Here is a 12020-nt window from a genome sequence, read left to right as displayed (position 1 = left end):
CTTGTCGCTGATTATCACTCTTGTACAACCTGGGACTTCATATCACACAACATTTACGCCATTCCAAACTTACAACCAGTCTCAAGATGAAGTCCTTCTTCCTTTTCACCACTGCCCTTCTCTCCTCATCTGCCTTGGCACAGTCAACTTCCCAGGCTGGAGGACAAGGCGGTGGCAGTGGCGGCGTCCTTCCCGAGTGCGCAGTAAGCTGACCATACCACTACTCTTCAAGCTAAACTGACATCTTCAAACAGCAACAATGTGCCCTGAAGGTCATTCAAGATAGCAAGTGCGGTTCTGAGGACCCCGGTTGCGTCTGTAAAGCTCCAGGGTTCGCCGAATCCTACGTCAGCTGCGTCGGGTCCAGCTGCGGCCCACGTGAGGCCGCTGGTAAGTTTTGATACTCTCATTGACATACTTGAGTGTAAGCTGATATATGTAGCTGCGATTTCCGCTGGCATTCGACTCTGCGAGGCTGCTGGCGTTACTATCACCGCCGTTCCGAGCGCCACACACGAGTCAAAGTCTAAGGCTCATGGACCAACATCCGCTGCACCCGTTGTTCCCGCCCCGCCTGTAGTAAGTCTAGATACTTTGAGAACACTCGGTGGAAATGTTAACACGTGCAGGTTCCTACTGCCCCTCCTATCGTCACCCCAACTGCACCCGCACCTATCCCTGCTACACCTGTTCCCACTGCTGGTGCCAACTCCCTCAACACTGGAGTCGCGGCTATCGGAATGGCTTGGGCTTCTATGATGTTCTTGTTCGCTCTTATGTAGAAAGATCAAAATTCACCAAGCAAAGATGCTTTGCCTAAAAAAGGTCTAAAGTATTGTGAAAAGTACGTCAGATTGGATACGCGAATGATGGATTGAGTATGTACATACGCACAATAGTATTAATATTTGTTCTTGAGCACTATTTTCTTCTTGCCATTTAGATTGTGCTCGAATTCCACGCGCCCGGAAGGCCGATTATAGAGCTTGCCTTTGAAAGTGGCATGAGATTTGAGATTTTACACTCAGTAATCTACCACCTGCGGGAGTTCTTCAACTTGTCAAATACCTTCAGAACCTGAACAGGACACTCTGTTTGTTTGTTTATGTTGATTTTCCAGTTTCCGTTTGCCTTTTGTCAAGGACATCGCGGTATCCATGACAACCACTGGCTGGCACTGCTGGAAATCAGACATCCTCAAATCACGACGCAAGCACGGACTTCATGATGATTTCGATGACTCACAGCCTATGAAATACAGGCTGTGATGTTACACGGCATCAAGAGTGAGGCTGCAGTCACGTGCTTGCGTTGCACAAGCGCGCTACTGATGAGAGTTCTGCTCTGTTTTGATGTCTCTGCTCTCCTTTTCTCTTCCTCACACCTCACCCTTCACTTCATTCCATCACCGACATCCCGTTCACTGCTGCACAATTTGTTTCTATTCTCATCCTCGTCGTAGTCATGGCGCACGCTGAAGAGGCAGCAGCCTCGCCAGCCCAGCCGTCACCGGGTCCAGTTGCCGCCCCAGCCGCTGAGCCTGAAGAGATTGTGTTGCCGCCGAACGTCACTTGCAGCCAGAAAGATAGACACATCGTTCGACGCTTCATTCAACGAATCGAAGCCGTCGTGGGCCAGAAGCCTTGGGAGTGGTTGGCCGAGGTCCAACCTAAGCAATAGAGTCGCAATATGTTGGCAGCCTTGGCCAACCTACTCGAAGAAGCCAACAAGGTTTGCAATGTGTCTGCCATCAGGGATGATCTCCATGAGAGAGCTCGCCGTGCTCCGCATAACGTTCTTCGTCCGTGCGATATCAAGGCCGCAAAGTGCTTCTTAGTCGCAAACAATCTCGCAAATTGCACTCGAAGTACTTCAAACCCTACTGCTCAGCGTCAAGATGAGCAAGAGATTGGAGCAACAGATGACGACGATGAGGCCACGGTCGACGAGCATTCCCCCCGAGGAGGCCTCGAACACATCTTGGTCGCCATCAGTTCTCAGAAGCTCTCGGATGCCGCTCGTGAGCATGAGGCCACTGCTGATAGTATCGTCGCCGTCACTCACAACGGAAACACCATCACTCCGGCTGAGTCTCATCCACCCGCAAAGGCTCCTGCAACACCTTCTCCGATGCCTAATCAGCCCACCAACAAGCGAGACCGCTCTATCTCGGCGACATCCGTCAACCCGTCAAACAAGCGTGTCTGCTACCAGACAGTACCATCTCTGCAGCCTCTTCAGCCAGGCGCTCCGGCATCTCTCATGATGACTGATCAGCACAATGTAAGCTCTCCCTCCTTGCCTGCTATGAAGGCTTTGCTAATCGAATGACAGTATGACGACCGCCCCGCGGGGATACAGGCAACCGACATCTTTCATCATCACCTGGAGATGCATGTGCAAGACTTGCGTCAGCAACACGAGCACCTCCTCGGCAATGTGGAGCTTCATCAGCACCATATCAACCACGAGCTAGAAATCCACCAGCCCTGCCTCGAGGCATATCGAGCCGCACAAGAATATTCCCTCCAAGCCGAGTCCAAGGTCGAAAACATTCGAAAGGATAGCGAAACACTCAACAACTGCCTCAAGAACCTCGCCGACTCGCAGAAATTCTGTCTGCCATCTGTCGCCGAGAATTTCGAGGCCGTGGAGCAACACATGGTGGCTCAGTTGGCCGCCAAAGCCAAGGACCTCGAAGAAGCTGAGGCGGAACTTGGTGCGGCTCACTTGGCATGCCATCAGACAGAAGAGGCTGCGCGCCCTGCTCTCGAGTTCATGAACATGGAGAAGCCCCTGCTGGAGGAGAAGAAGACAGCTGCTGAGAAGCTCGGCATGACTGTCGAGCACACGGGGTTCCTTCAACTTTTGGTCAGAACTAGTCCTTCGGCCATTGCAATTCTCGAAAAGTTCGCCCAGGACAAGGGTTCGTCGCTTGGAGAACTTCGGGCGGATATCGAAGAGCGTGCACTTCTCAACCAGATGGATGGTCAGCAGGCAGATGTACCCATGGGCTGAGAGCTTACCAGACGCATTCTTACGACTGATGAGTCAAACCCAGTATCTTGTGAACTAGCAAGGAAGCAATACTGTTAGGGCTGTAGCCTTCCGCAGACTCATGTTGTACCGCTTGTTGATGAGGATATGTTCGGGTTCGCATCAGTGGAACAGGCCTAGAGCATTGGCTCGTCATCTCTTTCTGATGTGTTTGAGTTCATCTGGCTACATTGCAATGGCAGACGAGATTTTGGAAGGGGGGATGTTTGATAGCCAGGATACAGGACCAAAGTTGGCATATTGGTACCTGTTCAAGTTACTTTCGGCCACAATGATAGAAGCTGATATGCTTCTGTACAAGTACTATCAAATACGAATATATTTACGCTAATACAGCACAATTCTCTCATGCTTCGGCAACCGCTGTCTTGATATCTGCATGTCTATCCTGCACTTACTGGAACTAAGACACGGCTTCTGTTTAGAGTCGTGAAGAGGGTGCTCTGTTGGGATCCATTTCCTCCTTCGCCTTCTCCCTCAGCTCCCGTCTCAAGATCTTCCCGGACTGAAGGCCAAAGGTTAGCGACATGGCATAAAGCTTGATTGTAGGTATCACTCACCGGGTTCTTAGGGATCATATCCACGAAAGACACACCGCCCTTGAGACGTTTATACTTTGCAACTCTAGCCTCCATCCAACCAATGATCTGCTGTTCGGTAATTTGTGATCCAGGGACCTTGACAAGATAAGCGCGAGGGACCTCATCGCCTTCATATGGAACACCAACGACTGCAGCATCTGCAATCTCGGGGTGATCCAAAAGCACGGCTTCCAGTTCTGCTGGCGCAACCTGGTTGCCCTTGACTTTGATCAACTCCTTGATTCGATCGACGATGTGAAAGATGGCTCCAGGCTTGAATGACTCGACGAAGGCGATGTCGCCTGTCTTCAGCCACCTCGTACCATTCTCATCAACATGAATTGTTGACGCTGTAGCACTGGGATTCTTCCAATATCCCTTCATCAACGTAGGTCCCGTAACCCAAAGCTCACCTCGCTCACCGGGCTTTGTCACTGGTGTCTTACCATCTAAATGCATGAGCATTGCCGAATAATTCGGTGCCAATTCTCCGACCGCAGAAGGATCGCACACAACCCGAGGGTCCCAAGTCATACTGGTGCATGTAACCTCTGTCATACCCCAACCCTGCTTGACGTTGACGCTTCCATCAGCCCACAGCTTCTCAACACTCGTGGCAACTTCTTTACTCAAAGGTGCAGCACCAGATCCGAGGCGCTCGACACTGCTGATGTCGTATTTCTTGACGAGAGGATGCTTTGACAGGTAGACCAAAATGGGAGGAACGCAGAGAAGGCTTGTGATCCGGAAGCGCTGGATGTGCTGTAGCATCTTCTCAAAGTCAAAGGCGGGCATGATGTATGCAGGGACGTTGAGATGGGGATAGATGGAGATGAAGTATGTTTGCGCGTATGCATGATACATGGGGAGAAAGTCGAGGCCTTTGGTACGCTTTTGAAGCTCGGGATCAGGCTCTAGGTCTGAAATGAGGACGACACCTAAGCCGTTGGCGACATATGACGTGTGAGTAATCTCAACGCCTTTGGGAACGCCCGTTGTGCCGCTGCTATAGTTGAGGCAGCAACCAGCTGTCTCTGGATCCGCGGGCTCTGTCCATTTCCAGTTCTTAGCCTGTGCTTGGTTATCAGCTACAAGATCAGTCCACATGCGAAGACCATCCTTCGTAATCGAGGGCGCAATAGGTGTTGTTCCAACAGGCGGAAGTACAGACGGATCGATGACGAAGATGTTTTCCTTTGGTAGGCCAACTGTCTCAGCAGCCTCCAATGCCGTGGGTAGTTGGTTCGCAACAACAAACATATGCGTGCTCTCAGAGTTTTTGAGCTGATACGCAAGCTCTCGCGGTGTGAAGGCGGGATTGGCACCAGTGAACATAGCACCGGTCATCAAGATGCCGAGGAATATGCATGGGAAGTAGATGTTGTTGGAGGAAAACATCAGCACTTTGTTTCCTGGCTGCAGACCGGCTTTCATGAGACCGAGGGCAACTTGTTTGGATAGAAGTCGGAATTGCTCCTTTGTGAGGAAGTGCGTGTCTGGACGGTCTGCGTCGATGAGGATAGGCTTATCGCCCTCCTCGATGGGCTCAGTGGCTGAACCAAAGACCCATTGCTGCAGGGAGCATTTTGGAATCGGTTTAGACCATCGTGAATGGAGAGCCATATTGAATAGAGATATCAGACAAACGTGAGAACAGAACAAACAGATTTCACAATCTATCAAGGGAGATCAGGCATGGAAAGAGGAGAATTACAGATCGATTACGAGCTATTTAACACGTTTTCCCGGCCTAGAGCAAGCTGAGGAGCAAATCCGGGGTAGACCAAGCTATTTCGACCGCCAAATGATGAATTCCCATGGCAAACCCGTGTGGGGTAGCAACCAATCTTTGCTCCTTTTGGCACTGTAACCCCGCGTTTCGACCCTCGGCTCGCTTGCGACGATCGAGCATTCGAGAGAAAAAAGCCGAGGCACGATCTGGTGGACGGATTGAGAGATAGCTCGAGACGACTGCGGGTTCCTTGATCCGAGAAAGGTGGGGGAGGTTGGGTCAGGAGGGTTAGGTTTGCGAGATGGAAGTGAGGGTACGGTGATTCGGTTATTGTTTGAGTTTCGGTGTTTCTGATTGATGTAACATGGTAATAAAGTCAATCTGAAGGATTTGGTTCTGAGTGGTTGGGTGAAAAGGTTCACGGCTTAAAGTGGTAATGGATTGAAAAGTGTGTATCACGCTGACTCAGGCTTGATCAAGGATTAAAAGAATGGCCAGTGACATGTAATACAAGTAATCTCACTCTTGTCAATCGCGCATCCTTTTGAACACCAGCTGTCACCGCGATCCGGGAGCCATCCGTGCGTCCTCGTTCACCCAAGACCTTCAACCTCGGCTGCCGAGACTAAGTCGCGAAACGAAAGTCAAGTCTGGATATAAATCAGCAAGTTATAACATTTCCGCCGCGACCGAACGGAAACTCACCGCTTGTTGCCCTTGTCGGTCGTTGTTGTCCTGTAATGATGCTGTTGCTCTGGGGTCATGGCGTCCCATTTCTTGGCCTTCTGGTTGTTCCTCCACCTGTAATAAAAGAATGTCCCGGGATATTGAACGAGCTGTGAAGGTGTGAGCCTGGCTTCATCATTTGTAATGGCTATGCTCAATACTTACACACATCCATACACAAATGACGAGAAGACCTGTGTTGGCTTTGAAGTATCGGGGCGAGTCGCTTGGCTGATAGACTGCGACATGTCAGTGACTCAGCTCATACGTGGCCATGGGAACTTACTGTTTGCTCCGATCATTCCACTGACTTGAACCCACATATTATAGAGTCTATACATCGTTAGATATCATACTTTGAAATGAAGGTGAGCAACCTTACGATGCTGAGACGGTTCTGTTCTGCACTGACCCCGCATTCCTGCTCGTCCATGCGACTTGAATGGGATGAGTGCTAGGTGCTGTCAGTGAAAAGAACACTTTTGAGTAGGAGGGCACTCACTATGGAAAAGACAGAAGCACTGTTGAGATGGCAAAGTAAGCCCAAGGGCCGATTGGATCAGGTAACGCGATCAATGCCACGAAGCATGGAAGCAACCAAGCATCCTCCGCCATTGAGACAAAACTTCGGTTATTGACGAGTTCGCTGAACGCTGTGATGGCAAGCATCGTGATGCAAGATCCGACGATATATGGAATGGACAGAAGGTTGGTCTCGATGACGTTGAAGCCCAGCCCGCGGAAGGACAACGTGAGGTATTGGTTGACAGGGTACTTTGGTAGACCGAAGAGTAGACCGAGGGCGTAGAGCGGCCACATATCGTAGTCTTTGGTACATTCCCAGATTTGGCGGACGGATAGACCTTGTCGGTTGTACATGCCTCCCTTCTGGGGATCATCGCGAATGACTACGCATCATCAGCACCCGATTCGCCACTGATGGGTAAACCACTTACCAGAGTTGACGATGATCTTCTGTTCATGCTCGGTGAAGTAGCCCTTGGGGTTCCACCAACTCTTCGTTCTAGCTGGTGACTGCGGCATCAGGAAGAAGGATGCGACGCCGATCAGGACTGTGACTCCGTTAGCAGAGCGACTTTCATGAACGAGATATCAACTTACAAGTGAACGCTCCTTCAATGAGGAAGAGCCATCTCCAACCTTCATATCCAAGCATTCCACGCATGGAGAGCATACCGACAGCGGCAAATCCAACTCCGATATCGACTGTGACTTGTCAGCTTGTGCAGTTTCGAGCACAGAGTATTTGCCTACCGAGCTGCGAAGACATCCAGAACCAAGCCAGTCGTATTGGGAGCTACTAAAGTCAGTAAGCCTTCTCGTTGTCCCATCGTATCTAGACGTACTCTTGTGCCAGTATACCAGTAGCTAAGGTATAGAATCGTATCGCTGTTCCTCGTTAGGGATGTCTCAGGGTATGACAGCAAGGAGACCTACGGGATAAAGCCGCCTTGGAACGTTGCACTAGTAACATTAGCAAGAGCCTAGGTTGCTTCTTCTCAGAGAACTCACATGAGGTATCTTGTGGCAAGGAATGATGCGCGGCCCTTCAGGAAGAACTGCATCGCTGAGATAAGACTAAAGATACAAAGCTGGATAGGAATCCACATGTCGGGTCCAATTCTACAGCAAGGTTAGTATCAAGACAAACGAGAGCTTTCTACTCAACTTACCGCTTGGAGATAAGCTGCGAAGGCAACTCAGCAACAAGGAAGCCAACTCGAGAAATAGTTTGTCCAATATTCTGCCTCCGTCAGTATTGCGTCTCCAATCTGTGGAAAGGAACTCACGTAGTCGGCGTGCGTAATGCCCAAATCATCAAGCATATTGTCTGATACAGCGTTCTGGATGTTGTTCCTGTCGATGTTCAATGCTGCAAACATGATGCACATCCAAACCTACAAAGGTTAGTTCTATACACCTATGAAGCTGGCTCTTCTCGTACCATGATCTTCCAGTCAACCTTGTGACGAACGGAATTCTCTTCACGCCATGTCCAACGGAAGTTGGGATCAAAGGCCGACCAGTTCTCCCACTGCGGGTGGATATACAGTTCTTTGTATCGTTCGATATCGGGCGAGTCCCAGATACTCGGCTGCGTCGCGACCTTGATTCGAGTTAGTCTCCCACTCCTTATAAACGATTATCACTCTCGCCCGTACCGCATCAAGATCGTAGGTATCGTTCCTTCGAGGCTTTCTTATCCGCAGAAATCGTAGGATCGCATCTCCCATCGCCGCTTCCATGCGCTGCCCTTGCTGAGCAGCCAGGGCTGGTGCGGTTGGGGGCACGGAGTCGCTTGGATATCCATCATTTTCGGCCTTGCTTTTCCCTTTGAGACTTCCGTTATCAGAAGGAGAGTCTGATACTCCGGACGACGAGACGACGGTAGGCTGATGATGCGACATAGTGCAATCTTTGGCTTGACCGAATCGATAGTACAGGGCGTACGAACACTACAAAATGCGATAAAACGGCCACATCACTGCTACTTAAACAATTACCAACTCTCAAATTAACCCTGCCAGATATGAGCCCCAAATAATAAATTGGGGGTCAGCCATTGCGAGATCAACGTGCACCATCGCTTCGATAACCAAGTGGTTCTATGCGAGTAATATCAATGGAAAAACTACCTACAACCGTCAATAGGAGACATGCTTCCGACGAAAAGTGGTCGATCCTCCGAGGAAATGCAGGAATTTTAAAGAAGTGTTACATCAGGGCCCATCGACCTTGGCCTTGTTGCTTGCGACATCGATTAGCAATATGCGGATCCGATGTCGTGATCGTTTCGGAAAAGTCATCGCGACAACTACGGGGCAAGCTTGGCTTAAGCTTAGAAACAAGTTTATATAAGATAAGTATAATTGAATATCATTAAATACAGCAAACGAACGATGAGTCTGCCGATTACTCAATCTTTTAGTCCATACCAGTGTCCAGATCTTGCTTGCCCATATTGCTCTTCTGTAGAGTAAGTCAACAGGCCAATGAGACCTGAAGCAAGATTCACCATCGGCCAACTTTTATGGACTATCACACCAGTATCTTCAGGGATTGAAGTTTGCCGACTTATCGGCAAAGCCTGGTGCGAACAAAGAAAGATAGGCTGGACTGGACAAAGCCCGGTGATGTCTTCATCACCCAGTAGTGTTTTCAGGAGACAAGAAAACATCAGACCTTAATATAAGGTGTCATAAAACTTAGAAAAGGGTATAAGAAGTCTACTCTAAGCCTATCATAAACTTATGCTAAGTTACCCAAGCCTTTTTGTCACCTAGGCTCAAGGTCGTTAGTTTTCTTCCCCTGCCTTAACGGTCTGGACAACATAGCTTATTCTTTCGATTAAGTATTTGATGCCTAGTCATTATCTATACATTACTTTCGCTCATTCTTGCCACCCTCACCCTCCTGCTTATTCCACCCCGGAATCAGTTCATTGTCAGCCTCTCCCTCATCATCGCTTGCATCCCTATTCTTCCTTACTCTCCTCGCCGCTCGTCGTCCTACCACCGGAAGCTTCTCAACACCAAGATCTTTCGCCGACTGCGGCAGGAGCTTGGGATCAAGAAGGCCTGCTTGGACTAACACGCTAGCTTGATCCCAATAGACATGCTCTTGATACAGTCTTCCACCTCTGACTGCAACAATGCTCACCATGAGAATCTCAATCTTCTTGTTTGTTGGTGGAACTCCAGGGAGCATCCACTGGACTTGCTCGGTATGCTTGAAGTGGACGTGCATTTCGTCAACAACGCGATCAACGCCGATGGTGCGCGATAAGAGTGTGATCTTTAGCGAGGATGGAGTTGTGAATGATTCTGAATAGAAGCGCTTCAGTTCAGCGGCGCCAGTTGCACCGGTTAGAGTCGGCATGTAAGTGACATGAGGGGTCTTGTGCGTGGTGAAGGTCGACAATGCTTGACCGAGGTTTTTCGAGAAGAATTTGCCTGCCGAAAATCAGTCCTGCTCAATAATGTCCCGTCGCGAAGTGTTAGAGACTTACTCTGCAGGTTATGTTCCAGAACAAGCTCTAGATCCGGGTTGATACCAAACACCTTCCTAGCTGCAGCCAAGCTTCGACTCCAGGCCAGTTCCGCAGAAACACCATCATACTCATCCAGATCGTGTTCAGCAAAGCCAGGCTCAGCTTCATATGTGTAACTGGGATATGCAAGGTCAAGTTTTCCGCCAGTACCCATGCCGCTCTGAATCTTGGTGCGTCTCACGCGTTTCTTGCCTTGGATGCCAACCATTTGAGATTGCTTGACAACACCGACTTCTTCACCTGCTGCTAGATGAACAAGGGCGCTAATACTGCTGGGGAATCTTCCATTGGTATCTGGGATGCGAGTTGGGTAATAAGCAATGAGAAGGCCGAGCTTGAACTCTGGGTTGTTATCGAGAATGTGAAAGTGCTCGAGACAAACAGCTGCAGCGTCATCGTAGGCTTTTACCTGTCAATATTGATTCGATTTTCCCAGGAACGTATTAACTTACCAACAATTCCAAACTTCTCACAAGGGCCCAAGTTTTCCCTGCTCAACGACTTGATCTTCTTCAAATACCCATCACCGCAGCTCTCCATTGAGATGTACTCAACATCAAAACCCTCATCTCTCCACTCAGCAAGAGTGACCTCGTCAAAGTCATCATTTTCACCGGTTATGTAGAGTTTTGGAGGGTTACGCGGGAAATCGCCCGAGAGAAAGTTCTGGTCTCTGTGATTGGTCCTGTTGTCTGAGAGGATCTGGACGTTGCGCCCTTCAGCCTCTGGAACGGCGGATTTGATCAGATTTGGAATGTTGATGTTCATATTGACAATCATTCAATATTATGATTTACAGAGTCTGAGAGGTTAGAGGATGAGAATAACCTGATATATTCTTGTCCACTTCCAACTTCCAAGTTTCAGATCAATCGGTTGACCCTGTTTGAGCGTGATGATGATGTCAGAACAGTACGTGTTGAGGCTGACTCATCGGATACTGTGATCTGATTTGGTCATGCCGAAATCTTGACTACCCTGCAGTTCTTGATCTTTCGGTGCTTTTCCAACGTTCGAACATTGAAAAGAATTGTACTAGTGATGAGGCAGCTCGAGTTCTCGTCTGAATTTGATATACTTTCCTATTATACCAGGATCCAAGGACGACTATATGCGATCCAACATTCATTCGTGTTGTTGGCATCCTCCCTAGCCTCGTAGTTGCTCCAAAATTCAGAGCGCTGTGCTAGTCACGCTAGATCTCGACATTGTCTTTCTTATGTCTCTGAATAATGGAGCACGAGGCCAGATTGAAACCGCTAGCTTCTGGGGTAAACTGATCATGCTTATTGTTGATAAAAAGTCTGACAGTGCCAGCACGATCCGGATAAAACCACCAGTGCTTACAATAGCCTCAACACAATATATATACCCTATGACTGTCTGGGTGAGACATTCCAAGATCACTATCGAGAAGTCATACTGGTAATTCAAGTTTCAGCTGACTACCACTCATTTATCCTTCTGGAGTCCAGCCCTAACAGTTATGCATAAAAGCTTTGCCCAGATCGGACTACTTGCAGGAGATTGTGACCAAAATGAAGCTATTCATGAGGGAGATGACCAAATCAAGAGTCGTGCTTAGCAACCGTTGTTCAAAAAACGTTAGAAATGATCGGGTCTTTATGCATTGCTTATCTTCTGACTGGCGAATGCGGAGGTTAGTGCGAGTGCGAATGCGACGCTGCAAATAACGTAATACTTCAATGCAGCCGGATTACATGGTGTGATACCCAGAAAAACATTGACAAGTTGCTTTCACATTACTTAAGATGCTCTGTAAACCCACAAAGCTCGGAAATGACGTTCAGAAATGGTTGAGAGGCCCCGAGCGATTATGGGTGACACCAGG

The 12020-nt window shown here is 48.9% G+C and overlaps 6 protein-coding genes across 6 annotated transcripts; 3 read left to right on the top strand and 3 right to left on the bottom strand.

Moving 5' to 3' along the window:
• Positions 1-86: 86 nt before the first annotated feature.
• FTJAE_10437 (uncharacterized protein) lies at positions 87-782 on the top strand (the record flags this gene model as incomplete). Its single annotated transcript, XM_037343279.1, has 4 exons — positions 87-203; positions 255-390; positions 443-579; positions 630-782. The coding sequence occupies 4 exons, from the start codon at positions 87-89 to the stop codon at positions 780-782; spliced, it is 543 nt and encodes a 180-aa protein (XP_037202543.1).
• Positions 783-1464: 682 nt separating this feature from the next.
• Positions 1465-1680, top strand: FTJAE_10436 (uncharacterized protein; the record flags this gene model as incomplete). Its single annotated transcript, XM_037343278.1, has 1 exon — positions 1465-1680. The coding sequence occupies one exon, from the start codon at positions 1465-1467 to the stop codon at positions 1678-1680; it is 216 nt and encodes a 71-aa protein (XP_037202542.1).
• A 9-nt stretch (positions 1681-1689) lies between these two features.
• On the top strand, positions 1690-3018 carry FTJAE_10435 (uncharacterized protein; the record flags this gene model as incomplete). The annotated part of the gene is made up of 2 exons (XM_037343277.1): positions 1690-2283; positions 2335-3018. The coding sequence occupies 2 exons, from the start codon at positions 1690-1692 to the stop codon at positions 3016-3018; spliced, it is 1278 nt and encodes a 425-aa protein (XP_037202541.1).
• A 460-nt stretch (positions 3019-3478) lies between these two features.
• Positions 3479-5261, bottom strand: FTJAE_10434 (4-coumarate ligase; the record flags this gene model as incomplete). Its single annotated transcript, XM_037343276.1, has 2 exons — positions 3479-3562; positions 3618-5261. The coding sequence occupies 2 exons, from the start codon at positions 5259-5261 to the stop codon at positions 3479-3481; spliced, it is 1728 nt and encodes a 575-aa protein (XP_037202540.1).
• Positions 5262-5995: 734 nt separating this feature from the next.
• Positions 5996-8525, bottom strand: FTJAE_10433 (major facilitator superfamily transporter; the record flags this gene model as incomplete). The annotated part of the gene is made up of 16 exons (XM_037343275.1): positions 5996-6020; positions 6076-6206; positions 6262-6335; positions 6383-6429; positions 6479-6550; positions 6599-7004; positions 7053-7169; positions 7219-7323; positions 7372-7414; positions 7464-7506; positions 7555-7581; positions 7630-7740; positions 7791-7861; positions 7908-8015; positions 8063-8224; positions 8280-8525. The coding sequence occupies 16 exons, from the start codon at positions 8523-8525 to the stop codon at positions 5996-5998; spliced, it is 1788 nt and encodes a 595-aa protein (XP_037202539.1).
• Positions 8526-9498: 973 nt separating this feature from the next.
• FTJAE_10432 (dienelactone hydrolase) lies at positions 9499-10936 on the bottom strand (the record flags this gene model as incomplete). Its single annotated transcript, XM_037343274.1, has 3 exons — positions 9499-10070; positions 10127-10570; positions 10621-10936. The coding sequence occupies 3 exons, from the start codon at positions 10934-10936 to the stop codon at positions 9499-9501; spliced, it is 1332 nt and encodes a 443-aa protein (XP_037202538.1).
• Between the last annotated feature and the right edge of the window lie 1084 nt (positions 10937-12020).

The sequence above is a fragment of the Fusarium tjaetaba genome (assembly GCF_013396195.1).
Source record: "Fusarium tjaetaba strain NRRL 66243 chromosome Unknown NRRL66243_c0000240, whole genome shotgun sequence".
NCBI classification, from domain to species: Eukaryota; Fungi; Ascomycota; class Sordariomycetes; order Hypocreales; family Nectriaceae; genus Fusarium; species Fusarium tjaetaba.
The sequence above is the reverse complement of the archived record's forward strand: the minus strand, read 5'-3'. Positions and strand labels throughout refer to the sequence as shown.